The 14,611-nt window shown below is 39.0% G+C and overlaps 1 protein-coding gene across 1 annotated transcript; it reads right to left on the bottom strand.

Moving 5' to 3' along the window:
* Nucleotides 1–2,390: 2,390 nt before the first annotated feature.
* LOC117514221 (natural killer cells antigen CD94-like) lies at nucleotides 2,391–14,134 on the bottom strand. Its single transcript, XM_034174578.1, has 7 exons — nucleotides 13,956–14,134; nucleotides 13,782–13,880; nucleotides 8,603–8,722; nucleotides 5,389–5,469; nucleotides 4,241–4,392; nucleotides 2,866–2,963; nucleotides 2,391–2,772 (listed from the first exon to the last, which is right to left on the bottom strand). The coding sequence occupies exons 1-7, from the start codon at nucleotides 13,993–13,995 to the stop codon at nucleotides 2,646–2,648; spliced, it is 717 nt and encodes a 238-aa protein (XP_034030469.1). The 5' UTR covers nucleotides 13,996–14,134; the 3' UTR covers nucleotides 2,391–2,645.
* Between the last annotated feature and the right edge of the window lie 477 nt (nucleotides 14,135–14,611).

Raw genomic sequence — 14,611 nt, 5'->3', positions numbered from 1 at the left:
TGGATCTTCCAGATTGCAGCTATGGAAGCACCACATGACACTCCAGCTATGGTGGTCGGCAGGGGGGTGTTGCTTCAATTCATTATTTTAACCTCGTCCCAAAAGGATTTTACATCCAAGTTGGAAAGTTTTGACTCTTTCTGCATAATGTTTTCATTACTTTTTATAAAGCATATGGTGTACTTACGTCTTGCTTTGGCTTTTTTGTGAAGGTCAAAGATTAGGCCCTGTTTAGGCTTGCCTGCACCTAACCATGCTTCTCTCTTTTCACGTGAGGCTTTATATAAGTCCACCACATGTTCCTTCCATCCTAGCATATTAAATCTACTCTGGTTCCCAACATTATTGAAGACCTGACTTCCAGCATTTTAACAGCACTTGATAATGTCGTCTTTCAATAATGTTACCTCATCTGCATGCTGAATATTGCTACAATCTGTATCTCTGTAATACACACAGTCATATACAGGAACATCCTGTATAACAAAGCATCAGTTATACAGGCATATCTATTACACTCTGCTTCAGACAGAATTTCCCAGTTCAGTCTAGGGATGCCACTGTTGGTAATATTCGTCAGACTAGGCATCTCTTCAATCACCAGAGATAAAGCAACCAGAATATGATCTTCACCTGTCAAGTTATAACACACATCCATATCACTGATAGCACTGCCAAAGGCTTCTGTAGACACAACATGGTCTAACCAGGATTCAGAACCCCAAGAGTCACTGACATAGGTGTAACTATCATTGGGTAACATATGACAAGAAGAAAGCATGAGATTGTGATCATCACAGAACTTAAGCATATGTTTGGCAAATAAGGACTTGTCTGGATCCTTCAGGTTTGCATTCCAGTCACCACAGCAGTAGAGTCAAATTCCTCAATTAATGCACTGAGTACACCCAAATCCTCCAAGTACTTATCTTCATTTTCCCTGCACAGATTAGGTAGATATAAATTAAAAATAATGAATTTTTTAGCACCAGTTTCAACTTGTATAGCAACGCACCAGTTTAAGTTGAGATCCAAAGGCTTAATGTATCTGTCCAGTTACTAACACCAAAAAATGGCAACTCCCCCTGGGGGGGTGACCATACAAGACACCATCCCAGAGGACAGCTGATGAAGCTCCTGCGCCATGGAAAAGTCTGTGTAGGTTATTTACGTAGGTTGTGCAAGTCCTGCTTACTGTACCATCTTTCCTGGACACAAATAATGTCATTGCTGTCCAACGCGTACACCAGATCCTGTCGAAGATCAACATCTCCTGCAACCTTGGGGAGACCTCTGCTGCTGTAATTCAGTAGGCGTAGTTTGCTGACCACTGGAAGTGTTGTTAAGATCCCCCTGACCACCCTCAGTATCGTCTCTCACCAGGCTGAGCTGCCAACCCTCGAGCCTGCGTTGGGCACTCTGGCCACAAATTGTGAGCCATGAATACAGAAGGGTCTGTACATTCACATGTCACATGGAAGGAGGAATAGGTGTTGTACCTCGTTACCACCCTCTCAACTTTAAGTTTAAGTTCCAAGTTCAGCTTTCCTTTCAGGTAAGCCTCAAGATCATCATCATCATCACAATTGACATCAGGACCAAAATAAGTAGCAAATACACTGGCTACACATTTTCTTTCAGGTTGAGGCACAGGTTAAAAATGACAGATTAATAATTTCCAAAACAGTAGGCCCAAGAGTGGGGTCCTTAAACAGTTTTGTTGGTATATGGTCAAATAAACAGGTCGTACTTTTAGCAGACTTTACAAGTTTCATCAGCACGCCCAGCAAGATACTATCAAATTTGGGAAATCTAGTAAATGTATCAGTGATGGCACCCTCCTCAATAACAGGGTATAGTGGGTGGATTAAGACATGCTGGGACATATTTAACCTAATGTCATCTATTTTCTTTTCTATGGGCTGTAAAAGGAGAGCGACTTACTGGTGGTTGTCCATGAATAAGTGTTGCCACCGTGTTGAATGAGAACTTTTAATTGTGCTTGTTTTTGTTGATCAAATCAGAGTAATAGGCCGCTTGGTGGCCAGTTGTGCATGCTTATAGTCTAAGATAGCATAACGTCACACGAGGTGGAATACTTCTAATTTTGAACTCCACCAATTTCGTTCTAAAGGATGCCATCCTACATTTTAAAAAAATGAAAGAAATTCCATCTTTTTTGACAGCGTTATGAATTTTTAAAAATTTGTTCAGTGTTAAAAGATAGGTATTTTTCCAATATTTTTCCTGACTTTGACCTTTGACCTTGAAAATTGAATCCGTTCTTGCCTGTCAGGATATGAATCTTCAGTAAAAATGTCATAACAATATATGAAAAATTGTGGGTTCCAGGCTGTTCACAAACAAACAAACAGAGGCAAAGTATAATAAATTCATATTCTCATTTATTTAATATCACTTAGTTACCCTGATCTGAATTTATAAGAGCCTATATTCATAAAAGAAAAACTAATTTGCTGTCTTTAGTGCAAAAGTAGAAATGACATTATGAAGCTTGATTCACTTTTACAGTGTAATTCATTGTTTGGAATGTGTAGTAAAAAGACTTGTGAGATGGAGTTTTATTAAGAAGGTGACATTTGTCAGCAGTAAATTGGTTTGCTCCAAGTTCTGTACAAATCATTTTAAAGTTGCCTCTGACAGATGAAGTAGGTGGCGGCCTTACAAGACGCTTTGATCCAGTTCTTCTCAGGGGGTTCATAGGTGTTCAGGATCCCACAATCCCCCTCAGACTTTCTTTCTGCCCAAAAACTGCAAGGAAAAACAAAACAACCTTTTGTGATCCCACCAAAATTACATTTATTGACTTTTAGTACAGAAGATAAATTCTCAGGAATGTTTTACCTCTCTCCCAGTGCCGTAACATTGACCCAGTTCCAACTGGTTGCATTTTGTCTCAGCCCAATCCAGTATTTGACGATCCCCTCCTCAGTCAGAAAGGTCTAGTCGAAAAAGTACCATTCAATGTCATGTCAAAATAGTTATTTTCTAATATATATTCTGATATATTTTCTAATGCACAGTTATAATATGTAATCATGTGCAGACATATTTGGTATGTGAGTATTCTGACCCTATCAACATTCATTTTCTATATCTGCCCATTCCAAATAAGGGTCACGGGGAGCTACAAGCTATCCTAGCGGCCACCAAGTAACAGTTGGGCTTCATCATAGACAGGCCACCAGTCTATCTCAGGGCCATATATAAGCAGACAAACACATTCACACTCCCGTTTATGCCTACTCAATTAAAAGTCTCCAATTGACCTAAAAAGCCTGTCTTTGGAAGTGGGAGCACCCAGAGGGAGCCCAAGCCAGCACAGAGAGACCAACCCAACTCCACACAGACAGGCCACCTGTGGGAATCAATCCCTTGACCTTCTGTGAGGCAACAGCGCTAACCACTACGTCACCATGGTACCCTTATCATTATTTCTATGCATATTTTCCAACTCCAAGCTATAGAAACCTGAATGCTTCTTGGATTTACGCGTTCCCAGGTGATTTGCATTTGTGTAATAAGAGAAGGTGTGGCCTAAAGTGATTAACATGCTATATCACAGCATGCATAATTATTACAAAGTTTCTTCACCTTAGACAAAACAAGCCAAAAGAGAGATTTAACAGACACTGAAATGTCTGAAATAGCTAAACTGAGCAGCACGGTGGCTTAGTGGTTAGCACTGTTGCCTCGCAGCAAGAAGGTCATGGGATTGATTCCCACCTGTAGGCTTTCTGTGTGGAGTTTGCATGTTCTCCCCGTGTTTGCGTGGGTTCCCTCCAGTTGCTCCAGCTTCCTCCCACATCTAAAGACATGCGGATTAGGTGAATTGGAAACTTAAAAAACTGTACAGGTCTCCCTTGTAAAAGAGATCTCAGTATCAATGGGACTAACCTGGTTAAGTACAATATTGAGGTCTGATTATCAAACAATACAACATTTCCTTGTAACTAGTCAACAAGTTTGCAACAAACATGAGGGGAAGAAAATACGCAATTTTTTTTTTTTAGCACATCTGTGACATATGTCAGGGTTGGCTAAAATGGGTTGTTGCTGGCTTCATTTTTGTGTACAGCATGTGCAGAGTGGGGGTGGAGGAGGGAGGGTCTACATACACAGTCATAGAATCATGGCATTCACCATGATTACCTGTAAAAAGTAGATTTTTTTAAAAATTTTTGAATAACGTGACCATTTTAAATGACATTACAGGTACCTGAACTCTGCTGTTGGTGATTACAGCCAGAGATCCTCCTTTGTTTCTGCAGTTCCTCTGACTTTCCTCCCAGTTCAGCCTGAACGTGGACAAGTAGAAACACCATCCCTCAAACGTCAGCCATCCTTCCGCACACAGCTGGCATTTATGATCTGGAAAGAGACAGAGAGTGAGATCTAGCACAGAACCACAATGGAAAAACTGACTAAATTAATAAATTGCTCACCAAAAAGTTGTATCATCAACTTAAGTTTTTTCTATGCATTTAATCAGCTCTACATTCCATATCTCATCTCATCGCTTATCCAGGATCGGGTCGCTGGGGCAACAGCTCCAGCAAGGGACCCCAAACTTCCCTTTCCCGAGCCACATTAACCACCTCTGACTGGGGATCCTGAGGCGTTCCCAGGCCAATGGAGATATAATCTCCCCACCTAGTCCTGGGTCTTCCCTTGGGTCTCTTCACAGCTGGATGTGCCTGGAACACCTTCCTATGGAAGCACCCAGGGGGCGCCCTTCAACCTCAGCTGGCTACTTTTAATGTGAAGGGGCAGCAGTTCTACTCCAAGCTCCCCGCTGGTGACTGAGCTTCTCACCTTATCTCTAAGGGAGACACCAGCCACCCTCCTGAGGAAGCCCATTTCAGCTGTTTGTACTCGTGGTCTAGTTCTTTCGGTCATGACCCAACCCTCGTGACCATAGGTGAGAGTAGGAACGAAGACTGACCAGTACATTGAGAGCTTCGCCTTTTGGCTCAGCTCCCTTTTCGTCACAACAGTACAGTAGAATGAATGCAACACCGCCCTTGCTGGGTCGATTCTCCAGCCAATCTCATGCTCCGTTGCCCCCTCACTCATGAACAAGACCCCGAGGCACTTAAACTCCTTCACTTGGGGCACGACCTCACTCCCTACCCGGAGTCGGCATTGATATTCCATGTCAATGAGTTTTTGCACAAATAAGAATGATCAACTTGTTTACCCTCATCTGTACATTGTAATCTTTTGTGTGAATTAATTTGAATTCTGGAGTTCATAAGAACGCCTATTTTGAAAGCAGAACTTTGACAAAAAGATACAGCGATGCTTTTCAATGTGTGTTTTTATGATACCTTCTTAAGTTCTTAAGCATTGTGTTGTTGCACTTACATTTTTGTAGAATCTTGGGCAAGGAGACTTTGCACTTTTCAAAGCTGCAGGCTGCCTCCTGATCTGTACTTGCAGTCTGAGCTACAAATTACAAAAAAACGCTGGAGTTATTCAGGAACCGTGCTATGCAATAAAGCTGCAATACATCTGTTATTGTGACATGATAATATGATACCTGGATTTTCAATTATTGATTTGCTCATTCTTTCACACAGCCATCAATACTGACAACTATGTTCTGCATTGCAAACATTACTTGAGTAAAAGTACAAACATTAAAAGGTACTTAAAGTACCAAAAATAAAAGACCGTCTCATTTCAGAATAATAAATATACAGGGTGAACACAAAAACACTCCTTGGTTTCAAATATGTATAATATCAAAAGTCACATGAATAATTTTACAATTTTGGTATCAACAGCTGCAGAAACTCATCAAGTTTCAAGCCTCATAAATCAGGCATTAAGATTTTAAGGTACCACTCTGTAGTGGATGAAGAAAAAAATGGATTTTGCACGTTTTATACAAATAACAGGTTTCGATCATAACAGACAAAATTCACTGGTCCATCTGAATCCATTATATGCGCATTTTACTGTACTTCAATCAGTCAATCAATCAATTTTATTTATATAGCACCAAATCACAACAAACAGTTGCCCCAAGGCGCTTTATATTGTAAGGCAAGGCCGTACAATAATTACGTAAAAACCCCAACGGTCAAAACGACCCCCTGTGAGCAAGCACTTGGCGACAGTGGGAAGGAAAAACTCCCTTTTAACAGGAAGAAACCTCCATCAGAACCAGGCTCAGGGAGGGGCAGTCTTCTGCTGGGACTGGTTGGGGCTGAGGGAGAGAACCAGGAAAAAGACATGCTGTGGAGGGGAGCAGAGATCAATCACTAATGATTAAATGTAGAGTGGTGCATACAGAGCAAAAAGAGAAAGAAACACTCAGTGCATCATGGGAACCCCCCAGCAGTCTAAGTCTATAGCAGCATAACTAAGGGATGGTTCAGGGTCACCTGATCCAGCCCTAACTATAAGCTTTAGCAAAAAGGAAAGTTTTAAGCCTAATCTTAAAAGTAGAGAGGGTGTCTGTCTCCCTGATCCGAATTGGTAGCTGGTTCCAGAGGAGAGGAGCCTGAAAACTGAAGGCTCTGCCTCCCATTCTACTCTTACAAACCCTAGGAACTACAAGTAAGCCTGCAGTCTGAGAGCGAAACGCTCTATTGGAGTGATATGGTACTATGAGGTCCCTAAGATAAGATGGGGCCTGATTATTCAAAACCTTATAAGTAAGAAGAAGAATTTTTAATTCTATTCTAGAATTAACAGGAAGCCAATGAAGAGAGGCCAATATGGGTGAGATATGCTCTCTCCTTCTAGTCCCTGTCAGTACTCTAGCTGCAGCATTTTGAATTAACTGAAGGCTTTTCAGGGAACTTTTAGGACAACCTGATAATAATGAATTACAATAGTCCAGCCTAGAGGAAATAAATGCATGAATTAGTTTTTCAGCATCACTCTGAGACAAGACCTTTCTGATTTTAGAGATATTGCGTAAATGCAAAAAAGCAGTCCTACATATTTGTTTAATATGCGCTTTGAATGACATATCCTGATCAAAAATGACTCCAAGATTTCTCACAGTATTACTAGAGGTCAGGGTAATGCCATCCAGAGTAAGGATCTGGTTAGACACCATGTTTCTAAGATTTGTGGGGCCAAGTACAATAACTTCAGTTTTATCTGAGTTTAAAAGCAGGAATTTAGAGGTCATCCATGTCTTTATGTCTGTAAGACAATCCTGCAGTTTAGCTAATTGGTGTGTGTCCTCTGGCTTCATGGATAGATAAAGCTGGGTATCATCTGCGTAACAATGAAAATTTAAGCAATGCCGTCTAATAATACTGCCTAAGGGAAGCATGTATAAAGTGAATAAAATTGGTCCTAGCACAGAACCTTGTGGAACTCCATAATTAACCTTAGTCTGTGAAGAAGATTCCCCATTTACATGAACAAATTGTAATCTATTAGATAAATATGATTCAAACCACCGCAGCGCAGTGCCTTTAATACCTATGGCATGCTCTAATCTCTGTAATAAAATTTTATGGTCAACAGTATCAAAAGCAACACTGAGGTCTAACAGAACAAGCACAGAGATGAGTCCACTGTCTGAGGCCATAAGAAGATCATTTGTAACCTTCACTAATGCTGTTTCTGTACTATGATGAATTCTAAAACCTGACTGAAACTCTTCAAATAGACCATTTCTCTGCAGATGATCAGTTAGCTGTTTTACAACTACCCTTTCAAGAATTTTTGAGAGAAAAGGAAGGTTGGAGATTGGCCTATAATTAGCTAAGATAGCTGGGTCAAGTGATGGCTTTTTAAGTAATGGTTTAATTACTGCCACCTTAAAAGCCTGTGGTACATAGCCAACTAATAAAGATAGATTGATCATATTTAAGATCGAAGCATTAAATAATGGTAGGGCTTCCTTGAGTAGCCTGGTAGGAATGGGGTCTAATAGACATGTTGATGGTTTAGATGAAGTAACTAATGAAAATAACTCAGACAGAACAATCTGAGAGAAAGAGTCTAACCAAATACCGGCATCACTGAAAGCAGCCAAAGATAACGATACGTCTTTGGGATGGTTATGAGTAATTTTTTCTCTAATAGTTAAAATTTTATTAGCAAAGAAAGTCATGAAGTCATTACTAGTTAAAGTTAAAGGAATACTCGGCTCAATAGAGCTCTGACTCTTTGTCAGCCTGGCTACAGTGCTGAAAAGAAACCTGAGGTTGTTCTTATTTTCTTCAATTAGTGCTGAGTAGTAAGATGTCCTAGCTTTATGGAGGGCTTTTTTTTTATAGAGCAACATACTCTTTTTCCAGGCTAAGTGAAGATCTTCTAAATTAGTGAGACGCCATTTCCTCTCCAACCTACGGGTTATCTGCTTTAAGCTGCGAGTTTGTGAGTTATACCACGGAGTCAGGCACTTCTGATTTAAAGCTCTCTTTTTCAGAGGAGCTCTATCTCACTTACAGAGTTTAGGTAGCTACTCTGCACTGTACTTCCACATTTACTAAAATTTCTGTCACCCCACCATTAAATAATCCTATAATAATAAAAAGAAAAAAGAAAAGAAAAAAAACCTTGGTGCTGCTACTGCTGCCACAAATTCTTCTGTAAGGATGCTTACATTTCAGGGCAAGGATGAGGACGACCACCAGCAGGACCAGGCAGATTACACTGAGGAATATACACACAGCTCGAAACAGACACAAGTTTTCCAGAGCCTGTTTGAACAAGGAGCGTTTGTCTGAAGAACAAAAGATCAACTGGAGGTTAGTAAGATGTTCTGAAGAAACTACCACATACGCTTTAAAATAAATAAATAAACCAGACACCAGGGGCCTGTACTACGAAGCAGGGTTAACTTACTCAGATGTAACCCAGGGTTAACTTCTTAAACCGGGGTTGACAAAACCTGGTGTTCCCAAGTGGTGTTAATCGGTACTACGACGCTGATTAAGATGTTGATTTGTTGAACCTGTGTTAACCTAATTGGAGTTTGTGCGCGTTCACATAAAAGGAGCAGGTTGCAGCGCACGTCACCATTTTTCAATGATGGCGCGGTCACCTTACTTTACTGAAGAAGAGTGCACGATTATTATGCAGAGCTACGAGGAATTGAAATTAACGTTAAGGGGGAAATCGAACACATCGTCTGCCAATAAAGCAAGACAGGCTTGTTGGCAACGTATTGCTGATCGGGTAAATGCGTAAGTACAATTCAATTGTTCTCCAAATCTGTTACAGATGATTAACCTGTGGAATGTCTGATATGTGTAAAATAATGACCTTTCATTAATTACACACAGATGCAACACGATTCAGAAGTGGGCATAGGCCTACTAATAAATGTTAGGTTAATTTAATGTTTCCTAAATAGGCTACCTATCTAAGGATTTAAAGCCATTAATGGTCATTCTGTTAACATAGTTACATATATATCACTTTGGCATGAAGGTTATCCAACAGGACAGCCCCATGTGGGGAGAAAAAGAATGTGAAATATGTAATTATAGTAATTGTATATTAGAATATTTAGAAAAATCACCCAAACCAAAGCAACCCTTATGTGACTGAAATAAGTGAAAAGAAGGTGAGCTTAGAGTGGACTACATGATAATGGGTATATGAAATAGACCGAATAGAATGGCTATACCTGCACATTGATACTGTGAAAAAATTTGCGATTGACATAATTGCCCTTGTGCTCTCCCAGGGGTGCACTGATTGGGATTTGCGTGCAATCAATGGCTCCTATTACTCTTGGGAAACCTAGGAGAAATTGTCATTGATAAGCCCCACTTCGCCTAATTAATGGACATGCATTAGACCTATTTTGATATTAGTAATTACCCGCGATTGCATAAAACCCTTCTTTGATTTGCATTGCGGATAAATGGCCAGGGAAAACGACAAATACATCCAACAGTTTAGATAGAGCAAGTACTACCTTGCGAATCATACGACATACAGTATTCTTGCTCAGATGTTCAGCATCACCGATGGAATACATAAATTGTCCACTGGCAAAATATCTAAGCGCAAGGCACATTATCTGCTCAATCGTCAGGGCATTGCTATGATGGGTGATGTTACAGACGTCTGGCCCGATCAGCTGACAAAGATAACGAATTCCCTCAGCTGAGAATCTATATCTTTCATGGAGAATATCGTCCGGTTATGTCAGCGGATTCCTGCGGTCTTTAAAAACCCTCGCCTGCGACGAGAGCCTCTCACAATTTGTGCCCCAGTATCAAACGGATCATCCAGGTAGGCCGGCATTGTCTTCGGAGTGATTGAAGGTGGATGGGCGGTACTTATAAAGGGAGTGGTTAAGCGAAAACCTCAAGCTAACCTAGAACATAACCTGCTCGGAGCAGGTTTGGCACGCAGCGTAAATTGCCATGGCAGCATACCTCGATCGAAACCTATCCACCTTTCGTAGTACGGGTTAACCGGGAAGTTACTCCACACGTCATCAACTTACTCCCGAAGTTACCCTGATAAGCCAGTAACCCCGCTTCGTAGTACAGGCCCCAGGCTACCTTTCTGCTCCTCCAGTTCAACTGATAACCCTGACTCAGATACATTTTAGTATGAGCATCAGCTTTTTTCTTCTTCTTTTTATTATTTTTTTTAATTCGGCTCTATAATAACTTAAAAACTTAAACAAGGCCATATTGTTCTCATCTCACACTCATGTCACTCTAAATAAACAAACAAACAAAAAAACTTGTTCGTTTAAAAGAGAAAAGTTGACTGAAACCATTTTTTATAATGATCAAGTGTATATTGTGGTTCCTGTTTAAACAAGCAAATTTTGTGGAACTGTTGACATAACTTTTAGAGTGCACAGTTCAACTTACTGTTCAGAGCTCTTTTTGTTTTTTCAAGGTCAATTTATCACAAATTCATTCCACTATCACTGACAGCTGTGACAAATGTCATGCTTCATCCTGCTAACTCACCCACATTCTCTTCCGGTCTGTTACCATCTAACCTTTGACAGGTTTTGGTGTGGAGTAAACTAGATATTCTAGCTGTCACTTCCTCAGTTGGAAGATGATGTTTTCATCTACTGCACTGGAAGTCCACTAAAGCTGCTTCCAGCTCTCAGTGACACGGGATGTTATGTCTCTTCCACGTCCACAGAGGATTCAATATTCTGTGAGAGGTAATTCTAAAAGGTCCTACAATATGTGGCCATCCTTTGTAATGTTCTTTAACTCTCAGTTTCAGTCTTCTGAAATTCCACCTAACCCCCCCCCCTTTTTTTTTTTCTCTAGCCGCAAAGGCGGTATTGTCAGTACCATTTGCTTGTCTGTCAGCAGGTTTATGCAAAAACTACTCACGTTTCCTCAAAACATTGTAGAGGGGTGAAGCAAGGCCAAAGACAGAACCCACTTTTGGAGCAGATCCGGTTATAAGGGGTGGATCCAATAAGCCCCCTGTGTAACTTTTACATAGGGGAAACAGTAACTTTTACACTTTTTGTAAGTGTAACTGTGTAACATTTAGCTGTTGCATCACCAGTTACACAGCCTCATGATGGAGTGGCACATAGAAAGATTTTCTTAAAAAGAAAATGTGCAATTTCAGCTACAGTTTGCCAGACGGTACATGAGAGATGCAAACAAAGATTTGATCTGTTTTGTTGTATGAGAATCTTTCTCTGCTCCACGTCACGATGAGGCTGTGGGTGGTGGTGCAACAGACAAAAGCTGCATTATGCACAATTTCTCCAATCACAGCCACAGATGCCTATAACTTCTTCAGAGTTGTCTTGGTGGCTTCCCTCACTAGTGTCCATTGCTCTATTTTTGAGAACTGCCTCTTCTGGACAGATTTATCATACAGTACCATAGTGTTCATATTTCTTTAAAAAAAATTGATGGAAATTGCATCTAAAACATATTCAGTGACTTGGAAATGTTGATACATCATCCCAACTTGGTTGAAGAAAGTAGGCTGTAAAAGTGATGATTTACTGTAAATTCATCAAAGGATGTGTCCAGCATACGGTTTATGTCAGGATTTTTTTGTTTGTTTGTTTGTTTTGCTTTATAAAAGCATTTTATTTTGTTCTTCTTGCCAAATAAATTTGGACATTTCAAAAAAATATTTTGATCAAACAAAATCGCATTGTTTGCATTTATTTCTGACCATATATTAAAAGGTGAACATAAAACATGTGTATACCATCATGAAAAAACAAAACAAATTCACTTTATGAGAGTTGAAAATATATATATATTCTGGTGCCGATCCCTGTAAAGAAATGTTTTTTTATGGATCAAAATGTGAATTTTAAGGTGGTATGTTTATATTTGAGCTTAAGATAAATTGAGCTACAAGCCTGCAACTCTTCTTTTTTTTAACCCATTTTCAGTGAGCATACAAACATAATGTTTCTCATACAGTGCCTTGCAAAAGTATTCGGCCCCTTGGTATTTCATATATTTTAATTTATTCATGCCATTTCAAATACAAAAAGAAAATCAGGCTTCTCAATATAAAAAATTTCTAAAATTATCTTCCTTAAACTTAAACTGAAAGCAAATCTCTACAACTTAATATAAATTAATTTAAAATATAAAAGCTAAGATGATGGGTTGCATAAGTAATGGGCCACTTTGGTATAATATCTGTAAATAATCATTGTCATGTGTTTTTGTTTTCTTCAGACAAGTCAGGGGATGGATACATGAACATTTCCAAGTCACTGAACATGTCTTGGACTTTATTTACATCAGTTATGAATACATACAAATAGTATGACACTCTATGGTAAATCTGTGTGGAGTAGACAGTTCTCAAAAACTGAGTGACTGTGCGAGAAGGAGAAGAGTGAGGAAAGCCACCAAGACATCTAGACTACCCAGAAGAAGTCATAGGCTTCTGTGGCTGTGATTGAAGAAATTGTGGATAGTGCATGTTTTGCATTTTGTATCCCCAGTTATACAGCTTCATGATGACCAAAGCTTTCCATTACTTATGTAATGTTATGTATTTTTAATTCATTTATATCAAGTTGTAGAGATTTGCTTTGAGTTTAAATAAGATAACTTTAGAAATTTTTATATTGAGAAACTTGATTTACTTTTGGTATTTGAAATGGCATAAATAAATTAAAATATGTGAAATATCAAGGGGCCGAATAGTTTTTGCAAGGCACTGTATTTTGCGAGTATACAAATGTATTTTTTTCATACTTTGTGAGCACACAAATGTAATTTTTCTCTTATTTTGTGTGCATATAATTTTTTTGAGTATACAGACATTTATTTCTGAAGGAGTGAACAAATTAAGAAGTTTAATTCTATTTTTGTGCTCACTCCATCAGAAATAAATGTTTGCTCAAAGAATGTAAAAATAAAAACAGCTGCAGAAGTTTTCAGATTGATGTTCTCATTATAGTAAGAAAAAGCACAGTATGAAATTCTTTTTTCTCTCCTCACTCAGATTTCTCTTTATGAAACCTGTGGTTAAAATATGTACTAGTACTCAAGTCTTGGTGAAAGTATGCGCTCTGCACTTCTACTTTTAATCTCACTTTTTGTGTGTTTGTGTGTGTGAGATCCTTGCATCATATGGAAACAGAAAGTCAAAATGAAACTTTATTTCTGCTGATGTATTGAGATGCACAGTACTGTCTTTGATACTTTTTAATTGTGATTGTCAGTATACAATTATAACGTTTCTCTCATGTGCTGTATTTCTAAATAACAAATATATTTAAAAAACTTACATGTTATCTTCATGCCATTAAATACGTATCTCTGCTGCATGATCACACAAAAATGTACCTGGTTCTGCTTTAGGTGGTGCATCCCTGGAAACAGCTTCCGAATAAATTGCTTCAGATGGACCTTCAGGTTGGGGTTTGACATCAGGTTCTGCTTTTTCTAAAGACCAGCATAAAACACATTCAGATTTCTTTACACACACGCACACACTTTAAATGTACCTGTAGTTTTGACCTCTTGTTGCTTTTGCTTTGTCCATCTTCTCCATCTCCATGGCTGGACTTTATGTCAAACTTTCACTTTCCCTGGAAGGGTTTTCAAGCTCCTCTCCACAATTATATAACCTTTTCACACAGCTCCACTCATTCCACTGACATGCTAATTAAAAATACATAAAATTAAAAAAAATCAATGTCTCAGAATATCAGGGGTTTTATGTATTACAAGGAAACAACTTTGTATCCAGTGAGGAGTTGGACATCTGTGAGAGAACATTAAATACTTCTGGGTTGGCACTTCCCCACAGTCACATGTCTATTACAAAATAGGTTACTTTAAGGAAGGTCCCTTGACAGAGTTTATAATATTTTTCAGCACAGAATTTCAGGCTATTAAAAAAAAAAGTCAAAAATAGTGAGGATGTTTGAAAATGATAAATGTTCGGGTGGGGGTGTGTGACCTGGAATGGTTTTTTGTTTTCTTTTTCCTTAAGGTTTTGAACTAATCAGGGGTTTTTTTTTTCTCTAAACCAGTGTCACATTGTCATTTGTTTTATCACTATCTGCGCATGTGCAAAAAATGTCAATTTCTTACCAAGTTTACCCTTTATGTGTGCAGAAGAAAACATAGCTGATTTCAAAAATAACTCATCTGCATTATAATAGTCAAGT

Source organism: Thalassophryne amazonica, chromosome 7 (assembly GCF_902500255.1).
Source record: "Thalassophryne amazonica chromosome 7, fThaAma1.1, whole genome shotgun sequence".
NCBI lineage: Eukaryota > Metazoa > Chordata > Actinopteri > Batrachoidiformes > Batrachoididae > Thalassophryne > Thalassophryne amazonica.
This window is presented reverse-complemented; position numbering and strand designations above follow the sequence as displayed.

Bases quoted from the DNA above. Each gene is read 5' to 3' on its own strand.
- LOC117514221 (XM_034174578.1), bottom strand. From the start codon at position 13,995: ATGGAGATGGAGAAGATGGACAAAGCAAAAGCAACAAGAG. The intron at 2,964-4,240 runs GTACCTGTAATG...TTTTTCGACTAG, and splicing joins TCACCAACAGCAGAGTTCAG to ACCTTTCTGACTGAGGAGGG. The intron at 2,773-2,865 runs GTAAAACATTCC...TTTTCCTTGCAG, and splicing joins GTTACGGCACTGGGAGAGAG to TTTTTGGGCAGAAAGAAAGT.